The sequence below is a fragment of the Miniopterus schreibersii genome (assembly GCF_964146895.1).
Source record: "Miniopterus schreibersii genome assembly, chromosome: 2".
Lineage (NCBI taxonomy): Eukaryota > Metazoa > Chordata > Mammalia > Chiroptera > Miniopteridae > Miniopterus > Miniopterus schreibersii.
Window position 1 is genome coordinate 131,917,247 of NC_138102.1, and position 18,921 is coordinate 131,936,167.

At 41.5% G+C, this 18,921-nt stretch overlaps 1 protein-coding gene across 2 annotated transcripts in view; it reads left to right on the forward strand.

Moving 5' to 3' along the window:
• WIF1 (WNT inhibitory factor 1) overlaps positions 1-18,500 on the forward strand; it is a 68,421-nt gene extending 49,921 nt beyond the window's left edge. The window contains exons 4-10 of one of the 2 annotated variants that reach the window (XM_081127194.1): positions 874-1,014; positions 1,985-2,080; positions 3,582-3,677; positions 8,083-8,178; positions 13,688-13,783; positions 14,223-14,318; positions 17,645-18,500. In XM_081127194.1, coding sequence (XP_080983320.1) covers positions 874-1,014; positions 1,985-2,080; positions 3,582-3,677; positions 8,083-8,178; positions 13,688-13,783; positions 14,223-14,318; positions 17,645-17,766 — 743 coding nt within the window. In that variant the 3' untranslated portion in view covers positions 17,767-18,500. The remainder of the gene's footprint in view (positions 1-873; positions 1,015-1,984; positions 2,081-3,581; positions 3,678-8,082; positions 8,179-13,687; positions 13,784-14,222; positions 14,319-17,644) is intronic. The other variant, XM_081127195.1, reaches the window with a different exon arrangement.
• Positions 18,501-18,921: the final 421 nt, after the last annotated feature.

Sequence of the window (18,921 nt, forward strand, 5' to 3'; positions counted from 1 at the left end):
GCTGGGTCAGTCCCAGTAGATATGTTATGACAATCAAGTAGATTTTAGAAATTTACATAATCAGTCTCTCAGCCAATGACTTGAGCCAATTCCCACCCGGTGACATGGTTATTCTGCAATTGGTGGCCTTCTTGCCCTCTAGGTATAATAACATCGCTGGTTCCTAAGTCAATGCATGCACACCCCAAGTGATCACTAGACTCACAAAATAGAAGTGGCCTCCTCTTTAGGAACTTAAACCATGAGATATAAGGCTATCGTGAGATTATTTTATCACACCAAACTGTCTTCTTAATTCCCCAAGATATGGACACTTCCTAATAGTAACAAATAGCCTGAGAAAATAATAACTTTGTTAACTCAGTCCAATGACTGGAGTCTAGTCTGAGTTATAGAATATTTCCGAAGAAGGTATTTTGTCACTTTCAAGCACACAGAATAAAAATAAACGAGCTCATAGGGCTTTATTTAATAGATTCTGAAATGTTGATATTTAACTGTGTTTTGGATTATATGGAGGCTGGTGAAGATGCCCACAACGTTTCTTCCCCTGATTAATTAATCTATGCTACCTATTTGTACCTTTAATTTTCAGAGAAAATCTTTCCAGGATAGTACAAGCCAGACTACAAACAAAATATCCCCAGTTCCGTGCTACTAGGGTAATCCATTCTTTCTCCACCCAGCATCATGTCCAATTCTGTGGAGAACGCCCAGATGATCGCAATACACTCCCTACTCCAGTGGAGATACAAGGATGTCAAATAATGAAATGTGAACATTGCTGCTTTGTTCTTGGTCTGCCTTACCAAGATGTCTGTAAAACCAGAATGGACCGGGTAAACTGTTTCTCAATACTTTCTTTTTCTTTAGTTGTTCAAGTTGGCTTCCCTTGCCTTGGGAAACAAGACGGAGTGGCAGCATTTGAAGTGAATGTGATTGTAATGAATTCTGAGGGCAACACCATCCTACAGACGCCTCAGAATGCGATCTTCTTTAAAACGTGTCAACAAGGTAACTGCCAACGGTGATTCAAGAGAAAGCTCATAAGGCCTCCAGGTGTGATCTGGGTAAAAATCATAGGTAGGTAGGGAGGTAGGTAGGTAGGTACGCAGGTAGATAAGTTTTTGTATAATCACACCAGTGGGAGGAGAGGGTGATACACACAGGGGCCAGTAACAGCACTAAGACAGACTTTCTTTGCTTTGACCCATTCTCAATTTTAGGAGCTCTAATACCTCCTTCAGAATTCCCTGTCTTCTGCCTCTCTCCTTCCCCTTGCCCAGCGGGGTCTTTGGGAGTCCCCAGGGGTATCTTACCTATGGTCATGGATTTCCCCCTTTTCTTGTTCTGGATCCTCATGCATAGCAAGGTTGGCAGTCATACCAGCAACTGCCACCTGCCAGAGCAACACTCCCTCCCCCTGTCCAAGGCCTGGTGCTGCTGACCTCTGGCGGCCAGGGTGCCACCATCACGCTAGCGATCTCTGCCAGGCAGAGGCCCTCGCCACCACGCCCCGGATGCCCACCTCAGCGTGAAGGCCTGGCTCCTTTCCCATCCTGGCATAAGCTTTTCCAGCACAGAATTTATCTCTGGAAGCTTTCAGTGCTGTGAAGATGTACCAAGGGGTCATTCCGCCCTCTTAAGGTGAATTCTGGAGGGCGCCGTCGTTGATCCTGTTTCAGCGTGACTTTAAGGAGGCACAGCAGATTAACAGGTGGGAATGAAGGCACAGTAAGGCTTGCTTTGCCTCCTTCCACGAGCCCCATACTGTTGGAAGTGAGACTGAGAGACACAAAATCTTACTTTGAAGACTTAGTGAAATACAAGTGGGATAGAGAGAAAGCGGTAGAAGCGTCGGTGTTCGATAAATTAGGGTCATTGGTGCACCAGGGGAAAACGGCCACTACCCCTTCACGCTCGCGGTGATTTGCCCAACATGATCTCAAAGGTGTCCGTTTAATCCTGTTTCTCTTTGGTGAAGCCGAATGCCCAGGAGGGTGCCGAAACGGAGGGTTTTGTAACGAAAGACGCGTCTGTGAGTGTCCTGACGGGTTCTACGGGCCTCACTGTGAGAAAGGTAAAGGTGGCGCCCCCTGCTTGCTCCCCGGTGAAATGCATGTCACGCAGGAGCCCCACATGAGTTTTTAACACATCCCCTGAAATTATTTTTCTGGTCACATTATAAGGATTGGTGAAATCTTTAAAAAGCCACAGAAGAGCTATTGGAAAGTATTTCTTCTAGGAGTGGTTTTCTGTTAAATCCAAATATGTGGTGACAGGGTCAGAGAACTTTGGCACAATGTCTACATTCTTTGTGGCAACTCCCCCCCACCAAATATTAACTATTATATATACTATGCTTCGACATAATCTTATAAAAGTTTTGAGGTTTCTTCCCCTCTACTTAAATTGCATTTAAAAGCTAGTATTATGATTGATTTGAAAGTTTCTACTCCAATTAAAAGAAGGTTAGTCGGGTGAAAAAGGGGACATCTGTAATATTTTCAACAATAAAGATAAATTAAAAGAGAAAAAAAGTAGGTTAGCCTGGCTGGCGTGGCTCAGAGGTTGAGCACTGACCTAGGATCCAGGAGATTGTGGTTCAATTCCCAGTCAGGGCACATGCCCGGGTTGTGGGCTCCATCCCTGGTAAGGGGCGTGCAGGAGGCAGCCGATCAATGACTCTCATCATTGATGTTTCTATCTCTCTCTCTCCCTCTCCTTTCCTCTCTCTGAAATCAATAAAGATTTTTTAAAGTAGTTTAATTCACGATTGAGTCTATACCTAAGTTATAAAGTTGCTATAAGGCAAAAAAAAAAAAAAAGAATGAATATAATTTGTGTAGTGAGCACATCCGTTTAAGTGAAATCACTATTAAGGAAGTTATATGAAAAAAAAAGATAAACAAGAAAATGTGTATTAACCCCAAGATACTTAAATACTAAGAGCTTATTTGACCAAAATAATCAAAATATTTTTCATCTTTTTTTTTCTTTTTCAAATATATCTTTATTGACTTCAGAGAGAGGAAGGGAGAGGGAGAGAGAGAGAGAAACATCAATGATGAGAGAGTCATTGATCGAGCCCGCAACCCGGGCATGTGCCCTGACCGGGAATCGAACCCTGATCGCCTGGATCCTAGGTCGACGCTCAACTGCTGAGCCATGCCCAGCTGGGCAATATTTTTCATCTTTAAGAAATAAGGATTTTTTTGGTTTGCATCTATTTTGGAATTAGAAGATCAAGGAAATAGGGCAGGAAAAATTATTTACAGTCCTAATACCATATCTTAGTTGAAATAATGATTCTGGGCAAATTTTGATCACCATTCAGATGGAACAGTTCCAAAATTCTCTTCCATGAAATTGGTTAAAAAATAATATGATATGAGAAAAAAGTCTGACTTACAGCACAAAAATAATTTTTAATATGGAGAACTTGTATTTCTTAAGAGTGACAATTTTTTAGTCAACCACAAAGCTTGAAAATGTAAACCTGTTATATTATTGACATTTCTAAAGTGCTCCTGCCACAAACCCTCTGTGGCCTTAATCAAAGCTCTCTCTCTCCCTACCAGCCCTTTGCACACCACGATGTATGAATGGCGGGCTTTGTGTTACTCCTGGTTTCTGCATCTGCCCACCTGGATTCTATGGAGTCAACTGTGATAAAGGTAACAGGTTTGTTTGTTTTTTTAAGAACAAGGTTCTTTTTACTTTTTAAATGTTTGATAAAAGATATGTATTTAATATATCGTCACTCTTCATAACAGCACTGTAAATAGGGTGTATCACTTTGCTGGCCACTGTAATAACTTTAACCCCACCTTTTAGTGTAGCTTAACAAAGTAGAAGTTTATTTTCACTCACAGAATGCTCCTGTGCAGGAATTACCTACCTGGTCAGTGGGCAGGGCAACTTTGCTCCATGCAGTGACTTAGGGACCCAGGGACCTTCCATCTGTGGTCCTGCATAGAATTTTGGAGCTCTTTGGATCCATCCAATAAGCAGAGAAAGAGAGATTGGAGCAAGCACTGCTTAAAAACAAAACAAAGACACACACACACACACACACACACAAAAAAAAAAAAAAAAATCCTGGCTCAGAAGTGACCCACAAAACTTCCACACTTATTCCATAGGTAGGAATTAACCCATGTCTACTTGGAAGCAGGCAGGAAAAATGCTGTCCCTGGCTGGACAGCTGTCTTCCACTGACAACTTTACGGAAGGGGAGCCTGGATTTTTGTGAGCAACTAGGTGTCCTTGCCACATGAGTTTTGGTAGGTCCTAATCAGCTTTATGGGTGAACTTCTAAGACAGAAATGAAACAACATGCTCCAGATTGCCTGACCTAGAAGTTCACTGTCCCCCAATTCAAAGCTCTGTTTACAGATCACATCCCTGAGACACCGGGTTCCTCCTTCCTGTAATGCAGCATCACAGCCAGATTCTACTCTTAGAAAGTGGATTCAGACTTGGCCCTAAACTATTATTGAATGATTCATACTCTTTACAAGATACCTCTCTATTTTGCCCAGTTCACATCTTTTAAGGAAAAAAAATAAGTAATATCCTGCAGAGTGTGTGCATTTAATGAAATTGTCCTTGTGCCAAAAGTGGTAGTTGAATGAGTAGAGCACTATTTTTTTTTTTTTTAATATTTTATTGATTTCAGAGAGAAGAAAGGAGAGGGAGAGAGAGAGAGAGATAGAAACATCAATGATGAGAGAGTCATTGATCAGCTGCCTCTTGCACGCCCCCTGCTGGGGATCCAGCCCACAACCCGGGCATGTGCCCTGATCGGGAATTGAACTGAGATCTCCCGGATCATAGGTCCATACTTAACTGCTAAGCCGCCCTGGCCGGGCAGAGCACTATTTTTTAAAAGAAATATATGCCTGAAATAAAATAAGTGTTATCTTTCCAAGATGTCTCTTTAGTGACAATGCATTTAGCACCAGTTAAGACTGGAATGAGCAGCTTTAAAGAAAGAAAGGGGAGCTAAAGGAAAGAGCCCAGCCCGTAGCATGAGTTGCAGAATAATAATTTCAGTTGCCTGCTATTTTGTGGTGCAAGTACTTTCATACAATTATCTGATTTTATTCTCAACAACCTTTGAGAAATGTAAACTTTTATGCATCACGTTCTCAGGTAAATGAGGCCATAGAACTTGAGTAGCTTGGTCCACATTCACATCTGCCCTGTGCCGTGTTGACGCCCAGGCTGCCTGTTTCAGGTCCTGGTTCCTCCGTGAGTCACTCTGGATCTGGGCAAATACCTTGACGTGGGTCCTGCTTTTCACATTTCTAAATGGAAATTAACCATTGAACCCTGGTCCCTATACCCCACGGCTACTTGAGACAATACGTGAGACCCTCTCTACCTTTTATTTTTAAATGATCTTTAAAAGTAGAGCATTGGGTCAAAGACAATTTTTAAAATTTAGATTTATAAAAAGTAAGCACCAGCGACACTGATAATAATTAACAGCCAGTGGGTAAAATTCTCCGTTGTGAATCTTTTTTGTACTTGTCTAAAATTCGCAGTCAGCATCTCTGCTATTTCAGAATTGGGCGTTTCTTGAAGCAGAATTAAGTTCATGTTATATCAAAACGATTAGGAAGTAAAGCAAATCCTTCAGAGATCTGGATAAAGAACTCAGGTATTAGCAGGTTTAACGAGAACATTTGCGAGGCCGCTTACGTGGATGTGGCTGTTCCTGGCGTAGGTTGCACAGTGGAGGGTCAGCGGCATTGTTTTCCTGTTGATGTGGGTTCACAAATGCTACCTGATCCCTGTTGAAGGAAAATATCTATCTGCATTCCAGTATGTTTTACATTTGGCAATATTTTACCTTTCAGATGAAAAATTTTTCTCCTTGTTAGATTCCAAATTATTTTTAAAATTCTTTTAGAAAGTCTGTTGAAATTTCATTTGATCTTACTGGAGACCTGGGAACATTTAAAAACAATTTTTTTTACTACCTTAACAAAAAATGCTTTTATTGTCCAGAAGGGTGTATAGAGCTTCTGAAAAATGGTTTAATTGCTGGCATGGAGCTAGACCTTAGCTCTACATACTGAAAGAAACATTAAAGATTAACTTTTGTTGGCTCTTGGGACATCAGGCACAAACTTCAGGAACTGAGTCGGTAAGCATTGGCCTAGCAGACCCTCAGTGCCTGTGAAAGATACTTAATGTCTGTAGCTCATTTTTCTGGTCAAGAATGATCGCACAGAAGAAACGTAGATGAGTTTGGTCTGGATGGTAAAATATTATACAAATACTAAGAGTGTGGCCAGATTCTATAACCAGCTTTGTCATATTTCATAACTTTCACATAAGCTCCCAGGTTCATTGCATTCTACAGGTTAACAAGGGGTAGTGCCCAGAGGGCTGCGGCCAAGTGGGCACTGGTCCTGGGTGTTTTCACATCTTATTATCCCGAAGAGAAACGGGGACAAGTAGGGAAACAGGACACACTCACAGATACAACTGTCCAGTCCTAACAATACTAGCACCAAGTAGCAAAGTTAGGAAACTCAAAGAGCCTGTTCTCTTAAACCCAAATTCTAAATCCTAAATCCTATACCCAAATGCTGCTGTTCCCCCCTCTACGTCAGGAGGCTTTTGCCAAGATGAGTACATCATTGTCTTAAGCTGGGAGATACTTAGGATTTTTTTTTTTTTAAAGCTTTCTCACTTAAGAAGCATGATATTCATAGAACATTCTAGTTGGACTTCTTTTCTGCAAAGAAAAGCACACACACATAATCTTTGGATTTCCTTTCTGATTTTCCTACTGGAAGCTTACTTCAGCTTTTGTTCATCTATAGCCAACTTTGGCCCGTTTTATATAGGACAAGAACAAATAGGCCATATACCTGGAATTGCTGAGAATCTGAGAACCCAAGCTTTAATTTTAGTCTCCTTTATAAAATAAGCCGACTTGTCTATTTTTAGGTCCTCCATCCCCATTTCTGTCCTCTCTCATTTTAGGTGCCAATAAGTAGTCAAATTCCAGAAGTTGACACCAAGAGAGAGGGTTTAGTGTGAATCACACACCGCCGACTTTTACCTTGTGACCCAGTGACTTGCGCTCCCACAATAACACACCCAAGCTTTCAGCCCTCTGGCGCATGCTCTTGCCCCTTCCCTGCCTATGGGGTCTCACGAGGGTCGGCAGGATGTCTTTCCCTGAGTCCAGGTATCCCTTCTTCCAAACATCATAAAAGTCCATTTAAAAAAAAAAAAAAAAATCCCTTTTACATAAGATGGATCTCTGTTCTTCTTTCGAAAAAAAGTTGCTTTCTCCTTTGCCGGATCCTAATACTTAGGACTTCTCTTCTTTTTACCCATTTTGACTTTGAAAGTTTTCCCCATTTCCCTCTTCCTTTAGCTTAAAAAATTGGGGTGGGGGGTATGTTTCCATGCAGCATTATGTGAAGTAGGACCTTCCTTCCCTTTAGACATTGTATTTCCCGGTTTCACGATTGCAAACAGCTTTTAAGGCGAATCTGGCTTAAGAATATAAGTGAGGAGCTTTACAAAGCGTCCACTGAGTGTCACCTTAACTGGAGGGGAGGCGACATGAATTGGGTTTGGGTGGGGTGCAAACAAATTCCTTCAAAGGGTTATGCTTTATCTTTTAAAATCATGCAAAATGTCTATTGTATCCATATAGCTTCATGTTTGTTTTATATAAAAATGATGTTTTAATTTCTAAAAAAAAAAAAAAATGGGGGGTTTATAGTGATTTTCTTCTTTTAAGGGCATAGAAATTTCTAAGAAATTTTTAAAAATAATTTTTTATATACCATGCCTCTTTACACTAAGACGAAACCCCTCTGGGAGGGTACTATGTAACGTGTATGGTATCCTATTATGTTGTTGGAGTCTGCAAATGTCAGGCAGTTGGTTCCAATTCCTGTATTTATAAAGAGACTTACTTTACTGCATAAGTAAATGGGCGAGAAGCAGATGCTTCCAAAGTACCACCTAACTGTAAGTGAAGTTTTTTCTTTTTTTAGATTTAACCCACTGTCTAATGCAATACCCTGTTATTTATTCTAACAGCAAACTGCTCGACTACCTGCTTTAATGGAGGGACCTGCTTCTATCCTGGAAAGTGCATTTGCCCTCCAGGACTAGAGGGGGAACAGTGTGAAATAAGTGAGTATTGACCTTCTGCATTCTCTTTGATTTTTAGGGACCTTAGAAACTCCATCTAACCCCTTCATTTTATCAATGAGCAATCTGAAGCCCAGGGACAATGGTCGCTTGTCCAAGGCCTCAGGCCAGTGGTTTCTTTCCACGGGACTCAGCCCCTGTTCATTTGGCTAAAGGTGGGATGGAGGGACATAGCTCAGCTCAGAGGACTCGGAGCACACGCCCTCCGACCCTGCATGTGGGTTATTCAGCGCGCTGCGTCCCGCTTGGTGACTTTGGGCCCTTCTCCTTGTTCCGAGCCATGGTTTCGGCCCAGAGCTGTAGACCAGAGCTTTGGGGCGGCTGGAATGTGCTCAGCTCCCTGCACTCAGCTTTCCCTCCGCTGCTCGCTGCACATTCCAAACTAGGCCGAGCCGAGCAACCCACCTAAGAAAAAATGACAGACCCAAGGAGAAGGGAAAAGGGGCGCACGGCCGCAGAGAAGAACAAATGATAGCACACAGCGACGTGAACGAACCGCACCAGTGTTAGGTCAAGTCCAAGGAGCCAGACCCAAAAACGCGCATGCGCATGATTCTGCCTTTGGGAAGGTCAAGGACAGGCAGAAACCAGAACAGCGGTTGGGGGCACAAAGGAACTTGATGGGCTGCCAAAAATGCTCTATATCTTGATTGATGAAGTGTCACGGGAGTGTTTTATTTATGTAAAAAACAGTTGAGCTGTTAAACTTAAGATTGGGGCATGGTATGCCTTCACCACATGTTTGTCCTGCTCCAATACAGAAAAGTGAAAATTTACAGGTGGAATGTGGTAGATATCATTGTTTTGGGAATCCGGACATCAAACTGCTTGTCCTGGCTTTGCCACCATGTGGCCCTCAGCAAATCACTGAAGTGCTCTGCTAGAGGCAGAACTGAGCCAACCGGTTGGGACGCTTCATGATCCAGAGGCAGGAGCGCCGCTCGCTCAGGGAGGCGCAGCGGGCCCTGTGCCTGCCTTCCGGAGGGCCCGGAACATGGCATTTTCATTTCCAGCCGCGTTATATCTGTAAAACACCACTGTGTCTGGTACAGCCATAGTTTCTGAAGTTGTGGGTTCAAAATTGAATAATACCGACTTCCTATTTTAACTTTCAACCTCTAATTTATTTGTGGGTTCTTGTACTTTAATGAGTACTAGATGAAGTAACCATTTTTTATAGAGTTCAAATGAAATACCTCTGAAGTTTCCATAGGACATGTAATTAATTGTCAGGATGTGGTTTCTGTTCTTATTAGTTACCCAGACCTGATAAAGGTATCTGCGAACTCACTCCCCTCAATTTTCTCCCTGTGCTTACTCTCAGATTGTGCGTCGTTAGTTGGTTCATGTTTATGAATCTTTGTTTATGGGCTCATTCCTCCTCATGTAAGTGTGCCCTTTCATGCCCTTAGGTTTACAGCCTTTCCATTGGCAGAGACAGTGTTTTCTTTTTCTGTGTGGTTTTTTTCCTGACTGCACCAAAAATGTGGGCCTTTGAAAGCTCCGGATTATCCCTATCACACGTCATACTCAAATCCTTTTAGGAAATTTTCTGTTTCCATTACAGGAGCCACATTACCAGAAAAAGATGGGAATGGGTCTTGGGTAGAAAAGTACCTCTGGTGTAATAGACACAAAAAGTTGAATTATGTTGTGGTTTTTTTTAATGACAACCTGTGCTTTTATAGGATACATCAGAAAATAAAGGAGAAATTTTAAAAGCAGACAAAAGAAATAACTTCCAACTATAATAACTGCTTTACAGTCTTTGTAATTCTTTGAATTCTGGAATATTCTCTCATAGTTGGACCAACGATGAAACAGTTCCTTGAGCTATGTAAAGCTCATTATTTTATGTACTCTTATTTTTAAATTGAGATATAATTCACATACCATAAATTTACTATTATAAAGTATGCGATCCAGTATATTTTCATGCAGCACTTTTATGTGATACCAAAACATGTCATTACCCCCAAAAGAGACCCTGTACCTATTAGGAGTCAGTCCTTATTTCCTCTTTTTTAAGATCCTGAAAACCACTAATCTACTTTCTTGTTCTTTAGATTTTCCTATTCTGTCTCTAGACTTTCCTATTCCTATTCCTATAAATAGAATCATATAACATAGAGCCATTTTTGTCCGACTTCTTTCACTTAGCATGATCTTTTCAAGGTTCGTCCATGTGGTAGCATTTATCATTGCTTCCTTTTAATTGCTGGATAATATTCCATTGTATGGCTATACCAACCTCATTTTGTTTACCCATGCATCAGTTGGTGGACATTTGGTTGTTTCCACTTTGGGGCTATTATGAATAATGCTGCTATGAACATTTGTGTACAAATTTTTGTGTGAACATGTTTTCAGGTCTCTTGGGTCTACACGTAGGAGTGGACCTGCCAAACCATATGTTAACTCTGTATTTAAGTTTTTGAAGAACTGATAAACTATTTTCCAAAGAGGCCGTAGCATTTTACATTCCCACCAGTAATGTACAAGGGTCCCAGTTTCTCCACAGCCTTGCCAATCCTTGTTACTTATTGTCCTTTCTTAATGAAAATATGTATTTTGATGTCATTTATATTTTCAGTTTTTCTGGCCTCTATTAGGATTGATATCTTCTCAAACTTCATTCTGACTTGATTATGATACACTTGTGGATTAACCAATAAGACTGTGATTCGATGTGTTGGGATATAATATACATTTATTGTTATTTAAGGTTTATAGATTTCCCTAAAATTTTTTAATGAACCTTCAATTAACAAGACCACACAAATTATTTATACTGTATGGTAAATGGGTTTTTCAAATAACTGAATGGGTTCTTAGTATTATAAAAGTTCTCTGTAAAAAATTTAGAATATTGAATGAAACAATTACAGATCACCCATAACCCTAAGACCCAGAGATGATGGTTGTTGGTACTGATGGTAAACCTTTTAAATCCTTTTCTACGTGAAGATGAGTAGCGAACTGAAGGTATCCCACAATCCAGTGGGTGGAGAAAGTTTAATGTCTTTATTTTGTCAATATCTTATCTCATTGTTCTCACTGGACTCATCCACCAATTATAATAATAATGCTAATTGTTTAAACTTAGTCAAATCTGTCTTCCAGCAATTCTTGGCCTCTTTTAGGCCATCTCTCAAGCTGACTCAGTTTCCCACTGTCTAATGGATAGAATTTGGTTATAAAATATTTTCAGGAAAAGGAAGTCAATATTAAAGATACTTATGAGACTCTGAATTTTTAAAACAATCCATCTTCATGAGATTTTGGCTTTGGGAAGTTTGTTCCAGGAATGGCCTTCTACTGGTTGCCTGCAGTCATATTTCTGTTGTGTGACAACCAGGAGAGAATGTTCTCCTGCCAGGCAACAGTGAACCTAAGGGGGCTCACTTCCCTCTTGCCAAGAAAACATAAAGAGCCATGAAGCCGATGAAAAAGTTCTCTCCACCAGTCATTCTCTGTGTTGTCCTTGGTGACCAAGTTTACTTCTCATAGAACATGGGGAAATTTGGGCTCACCAAGTATTTCACAATAAGTACCCTGTCTTTTCTGCCCTATAATTATTGTCCCACATCTTGCTTACTTGAAAAACCTCAGTGCATTGCAGAACACTGAGAATGGGATATGATTCAATTTTGTGTTTATGATGGAGTCAGATTTTTTTTTAATGCAAATAGAAATTCAGAGGTAGGTACTCCTTTTCTTTAGGTAAGGGTTGGGATCTTGACCACATAGTAAATGCTATTCTTTGTATCCAAACCTAGCAAAAAGGACCCTTTTGGATTTTTAATGGTCAACAAAAAGGTGGTATTCTATTATTAAGGTTGTTTTAATAATTAAGGTTGTTCCTGTTTCTGGAACACCCCATGCATCAGGAAAACCTAAAGGTCTCATGGCATTCTAGCTTTTTGAGAGTCTCTAACATCTCAATATTAAGTCTATATTATCTCCACCAACCAAATACTGCTTAATTTGATTTATATACAAAGAAAGTCCATTTGGATAAATAAAAGGAAAAATAATGTGTATTTTTAGCAAAATGATTTTCATAATGGAATTCATTTCATGTTTGTCAAGCATAGTGCTTGCCTGCTTGCCGGTAAAATATATAATAGTTCACTTCTCTCAAAGCTTCATTTGACCATAAAAAGAAGAGCTTAAGGAATGAAAGGTGCTTTGCTTTAGGATAAAGATTTCATTTCTTCTCCTTATGCATTGGGCCCTTGTGATGAGTATTCTGCTAACGTGGAAAAGACAAAGAACAACAATAACAAAACCAAAAAATCCAAACTCCTCCGCTACCCAAATCTATTGGCTGTTTGCTCTCTTTGCGGCACCATTGTGCCAGCTACAGGATGTGGTTTCAGCTCTGGGTGGACAAACCTTTCTCTTCTACTTCTTCAAAAATATCAGCCTTCGGGTGGCAAATTCTAGATTGCAGAGGGAGAGTAAATAGCTTCTGGAATAAGAAGAAAATTATTAGTTTTTACATCTAAGGCCCCATTCCAGCTTTAAAATCCTGTGATTCAAAGATCTGTGGAAACATTAGCAATACTCATGTGGCTATTACTAGGATCTGAGACATTTCAGAGAAATGCATAGGTGTGGTATTAGGCCCATTTTGTGCCCCACCTGACACCCTTCTCAGCCAGCCTTTCACTCCAGCCACCGCTACAATTGGGGGGCACAGGTTTAGCCTGACTGAACCTCGACTTAGCTGCTCCGCACTTCCCTTGCTTTCCACTAAGAGACTCCTGAGTCCTAAAAAAGTACAGCCTGTACTCGCACTGTTGCAGAGTGGAAGCACAGGAGGTCATCCCATGGGGTGACCCTTGGCCAGTGGGAGACAGGTGCTGGTGCATAAGTGCTGCCCCCTCCCTTCTCTGAGAAGACTTGAAGGTGCCATCGGCAGGGTCCTCAGAAGGACGCAGCAGGAGAGAGCGCCACCGCCAGAGCCATGAGCCACCCCAAACACTTTTGTGTCGGCCTTCCCTCCTCCCGTTTCACCCTTCCCATCCCCCCATTCCTGTTTCCTAGGATTTCTGGAGAATCCTGGGCTAAGACAGATGTTGTCAGGTGCAGGTGCAGGCCTGCTTTCAGAGAGTGACGCTCAAAATCAGAGCTCAGAGGAAAGATCCTTTATAGGGTCGTCGTATCTCAGCTTCTAGTGCATCTTAAATGACAAGTGCTTACGCATCAGTTACAATATGATTCTGTTTGTTAGAAAGTAATGTAAATATAGCATTTGGGCAACACATATATTGTAGAAGATACGTGTTCAAAATTATAAGAATATTAGCCTGTGTGTTCCAAAAACGAAGTTCGAACAGAGTCAAAGCCAGACTAGCCCTGGGATGAGCGGAAAGAGCTGCCACTTACGAGCTATGGTCCCAGAGCCTTTCAGTCCCTTTGAGAAAACGTGACCACCCCTGAACGGAGCACGGAGTTCCCTGCTTATTTGCCTTCTCTGTTTCAGGCAAATGCCCACAACCCTGTCGAAATGGAGGTAAATGCATTGGCAAAAGCAAATGTAAGTGCTCCAAAGGTTACCAAGGAGACCTCTGTTCAAAGCGTAAGTACCCGCGGCCCCGGGCATCGCGCTTCACCTTCCTCCGCGGACACATGTGCTTCCTTCATGTAGACCACAGGCATCGTATGCAGTCCACACATGCATAAGAAGTTAGACGCATGCATACACATAACTCGACTTTTTAACCCTTAGGAGTTCTCTAAGGGAAATATACTTCCCTTGCCCAGCTTTTCAAAGTCCGGCTGAGCGTCTTCTGTGAATGAGACGCGTGCAGCTTAGTTTAAGGTCACTCTCAGGCCTTTCTTCATAAGTCACAAACCAACTTGTAGCTGACAATTGGCTTAGGGGAAAAAAAGCCAAAAAAAAGCAGGGGATGAAGCCAAAACTAACACATTCTAAAGAACTGCCAGAAAAACAGCTGTGTCATCCTGTTGAAAAATGAAAGCTCAGGAGACATTCTTTTTATCTCCTTTGATTCTAGCTGTCTGCGAGCCTGGCTGCGGGACACACGGAACCTGCCACGAGCCCAACAAATGCCAGTGTCAGGAAGGCTGGCATGGAAGACACTGCAATAAAAGTGAGTGGGCGCGTCAGCAGAGGCGGCCTCTTTCACGTCTGTTTCTTGGCTCCCAAGACTAAAAGACAACTCGTAACTGAGCCTGCTTTCCATTTCATTAAAAGCAACCTCTCCTCTGCCTCTTCTCCCCCGCGCTCCCTGCGGCTGCTCACAGCTCTCTACGCTGCAGAGCCTGAGCTTCAGAGTGTAGAGAGAATGCCTCATTGCAAAATATCCCATCTGTAAAATATCACCACAGATATTTCCTAGATTAAATTAGTAAAACAGGTTGAGTGATGACACAGTCTATTAAGGATGAAAGCAATGACAAGGAAAAGTACGATTTTAAATCAAATGTGGAATTAGTATCTATGTGGCTCTGATTTTTTCATTTAAGGTTTATCGACTAACATATAAAACGTGAAGAGTTTTGCTCTCTAAAATTTTTAAATTGTACTGGTATGGTATGTTTTAAATGAATTATTTTGAGAGAAAGAAAGGGTCTATGGAGTATGGGAGAGATGCTAATGAAGGAGTTGCATTTTTTTAAATTTACTGACTATCAAAAACAAACTAGGTATTGAGATAATAAAGCACTGGCCTGTTTTATACACAAAATGAGACTGGCTAAATGCAGCCGTTTCATTTTGATTGATATCTTTGTGCTAAGCATGAATCTGGACACTGGGGACACACCAGTGAACAGACAGGAAAGGCTCTGCCAGGTGGAGCCCAGGTTCTAGTGGGAGGGACAGGCAATTTGCAAGTGAACCAAAGAAACAATGCAGCTTCAGTGCAGCTGGCAGCTAGAGCCCAGTCTCCGAAGCTGGGGAAAGGAAGACTGCAGTCATACAACACCCTGCAATAACAGACGTCCAGATTGTGTCTAGCACAGCGATTTTCAACCTTTTTCATCTCACGGCACACATAAACTACTAAAATTCTGCAGCACACCAAAAATATATTTTTTGCCAATCTGATGGAAAAAAAGTAGCTATAACTGTGATTCATTCACACCAGATGGCTATTGTTGTGTTGGTGGTTGTCTTTTTTTTTTATTTGACAGTCTAAGGGAAAAGAGGTCAGTGCCCCTGACTAAATAGTCGGGTGCTACATGTTTTAAAAATTCTTGCAGCGCACCGGTTTGAAAATTGCTGGTCTATCATATTGTGTCTCCAAAATAATGGATACAATTGAACACATTATTTACATGTCAGATGGTTTTCTAGATCCAGGGTCTCCAAAGGGTGATGCCTGTAGCCCAGTGAATGTGGAAATGATCAGCTGGGGTGTGGAGGAAAAATATTAGTTTAAAAATACATTTTATATTATTTTACTTATATTAGTATAAATACATAGGTAACATAAATATTTACATTTATATTTTTCAATCTCAAATTTTTTATTTTTGTGCATATTTTTAAATGCTCACATTATATTATTCTTATGTATATATAATATATTTGTATGTAGGTGTACATGTTTACTTACTTATTTTAAAGTAGTTGGGTCTGGTCTAGGCTACACTAATGCATAGATTTCATTCTTTTTCACCTACTGAATTGATTAGATGGTAGATTGAATGGCTTCAGGTGGGCACAGCTTAACAAGAAATGTGGCTCCTTTGGAAAATAGCCCTTTACCCGGGTGGTAACAGCTGAATAGTATCCCTGTTAGGACATACGTACAGGAAACCCTCTTTAGACTAAAAGACCTCTAGAAAACTAACCATTTCTAGAGCTATTTTGGAAAAGAGTAAACCAAACCCTTTGTTCTACCCTCAACTGAATACAAACAGTGAAGCTTGTCGCCAAGTCGGAGTACCTTTTCAGAAGTCCTAGGGATGAGGTCAGATCATACACCCCAGGATTCAACTACAAAGGTCCTCTGGGACCCATAGCTGCAGCTGGGCGGCCCCTGAGCGTGACGGGAGGACAGCACGAGGGGCGCTGTCCCTGCTGACACTCCCGGTCTCTCTTCCGAAAAGAAGACAAGTTGGGGGCCATCGTGGAGTAAAGATGAGCAATTCTGACAGGTCTGCCAACCCTGCAGACTACCCTGCCGAAAGCTCGGTATCAGTGCACATCCTTCCGATCAAGGCATTGTGCAGAAGATGCCCTGGGGCTTGACTGAAATGCAAACTTGTTTCCGAGAGAGGCCACCCAGCCATTTTGCACATTAGCTAAGAGAATCAGGCTGAAAGAATGAGGTTTATTTAGAGTAGAGGGAGGTAACAAGGGACCGTGTTCTTCTATGAACAGATTCCCAGTGGGTGACACATTGGGAGGTCCCAGGCACCCAGGCGTCTCAGTGGGGAGGAGAGTCTGGAGGCAGCCGTCTCTGCTTAGGCTCACCCCCACCAGCAGGGAGGTGTGGGCTTCATGGGTGGCAGGGCCAGCAGCAGGGTAGGGATTTCCTCCAGCGCATTGTTGGCTCATGTTTTGGCTGTTCCATGAGCTACTAACCTACACAGTGACAATTCAAAGACACACATTCAGGCACAAAGCATTCTGTTCCCAGTGCTTGTTTAATGGCATGCTTACATTTAAAAACCTCGAGGAACCAATGAAATGCCGAACTTGACTCTAATGCACAGGAAGATGGAGGCAGATTTTTACAGTGTGATTGCTGTCTTGGATCAGTTTTAGGAAATCAGTAGACATGAGTCTGTTCTCGGAGCAGCTCCAAAAGTTCACAAGGAAGAGGAAAGGAGGTCTCAAGTGCTACACTCTGCTTAACCACAACTGAGCTGGAAATAGATAGATGCCCACCTTGACTAAATTCACAAATCCCCGTTGATAAGGAGTCAGTTCATATCATAACCCTTTCTCTAAATGTACAGTGGAACTCCTTAATTCTTACAAGATTCCTATTTTGTGTAAGGGGAACAACTACACCTGACTGTATGGTCTATATGAAGAGTGGAGGTGGTTATATTGAACAGTATAATTGAGGCTAGTTCTGCAATGCAGTGAAAAGCGTCAGTGATCCAATCCTCTGTGGAAGTATCCTTGCATTTGAGACCTCAGGGCTAGATCCTTCCTAGCCCTTGGGTGGAGAAGATCCTTCCATTCGACCCCATCAGTCCAAACTTTGCATCAAGAGTTTCTGCCTGGCCAAAATACACAGTGAGTCAGACATTCCCTGGAAGCCGGATTTGATGGAGTTAGTAAAATGGGTTTCTTTTATCAGAGATTTTGAACCTGTAACATCTCTTCCTGCAGGTAGCTTTTTGTGGTTGCTGTGGGTTGAAAAGGGAAAATGGATTTCATTTGAATGGTTAATAATGAATCTGAAGAGCCTGTTTTTGTAGTTTCTTTTCTTTTAAGCTGTGAATAATTTTGCAGGGTACGGAGCCAGCCTCATGCATGCCCTGAGGCCAGCAGGCGCCGGGCTCCGGCAGCACACGCCTTCACCTAAAAAGGCCGAGGAGCGGCGGGATCCACCTGAATCCAATTACGTCTGGTGAACTCCGACATCTGAAACGTTTTAAGTTACACCAAGTTCATAGCCTTTGTTAACCTTTCATGTGTTGAATGTTCAAATAATGTTCATTACAGTTAAGAATACTGGCCTGAATTTTATTAGCTTCATTATAAATCACTGAGCTGATATTTACTCTTCCTTTTAAGTTTTCTAAGTACGTCTGTAGCATGATGGTATAGATTTTCTAGTTTCAGTGCTTTGGGACAGGTTTTATATTATGGCAGTTGATCAGGTTAACATTTTGTCTTTTCAATGTATAGTCGACAGGTAATTTCCAAAATCACAATGCATTCGTAGTGTCGAAGGGCTGGGGGTACATTAGAGAAGGTAAATGGAGCAAATAAGCATAAATCACAAGGGTTTGGATGAAGCAGTTAATTGTGCTGAAACTACAGCATTTCAAATTTTATTGTCATGTATTTAGACATTTGTCACATTTTTTAATTGCCCTTCTTTTTAAACTCTCCATACAATATATTTTGAGCTTACCATGATTCCAGAGAATTCACTATTAAAAAAAGAAAAGAAATAACACTGTGGTAGTGGCATTTAAACAATATAATATATTGTAAACACAATAAAATAGGGAATATAATGTATGAACTTTTGGCATTGGCTTGAAGCAATATAATATATTGTAAACAAAACACAGCTCTTACATAATAAACATTTTATACTGTTTGTATGTATAAAATAAAGGTGCTGCTTTAGTTTTCAGACTGTTGTATGGAGTGGTCTTTGCATGTGCTACCTTATGGAAACAGAGTTGGTTGCAGTTGAGCAGTGGTTGAAACTGCAGCACCCTTAAAAAGAGAAGGTAGCCCGGCTGGTGTGGCTCAGCGGTTGAGCGTCAACTCATGAACGAAGAGGTCACCGTTTGATTCCGGTCAGGGCACATGCCCAGGTTGTGGGCTTGATCCCCGGTGGGGGGTGTGCAGGAGGCAGCCAATTAATGATGTTTCTCTCTCATCGATGTTTCTATCTTTCTATTCCTCTCCCTTCCTTTATCTCTAAAAATCAACAAAAACATTTTTTTTTAATAAAAAAAAAGGAGAAGCTATTTGATCCTCAGAGCCTGTCCGAGCTCTCCAGCCTCCTCTCTCCCTCCCAGCTCTGTCTCTCCTCCGGCCGTGCCACA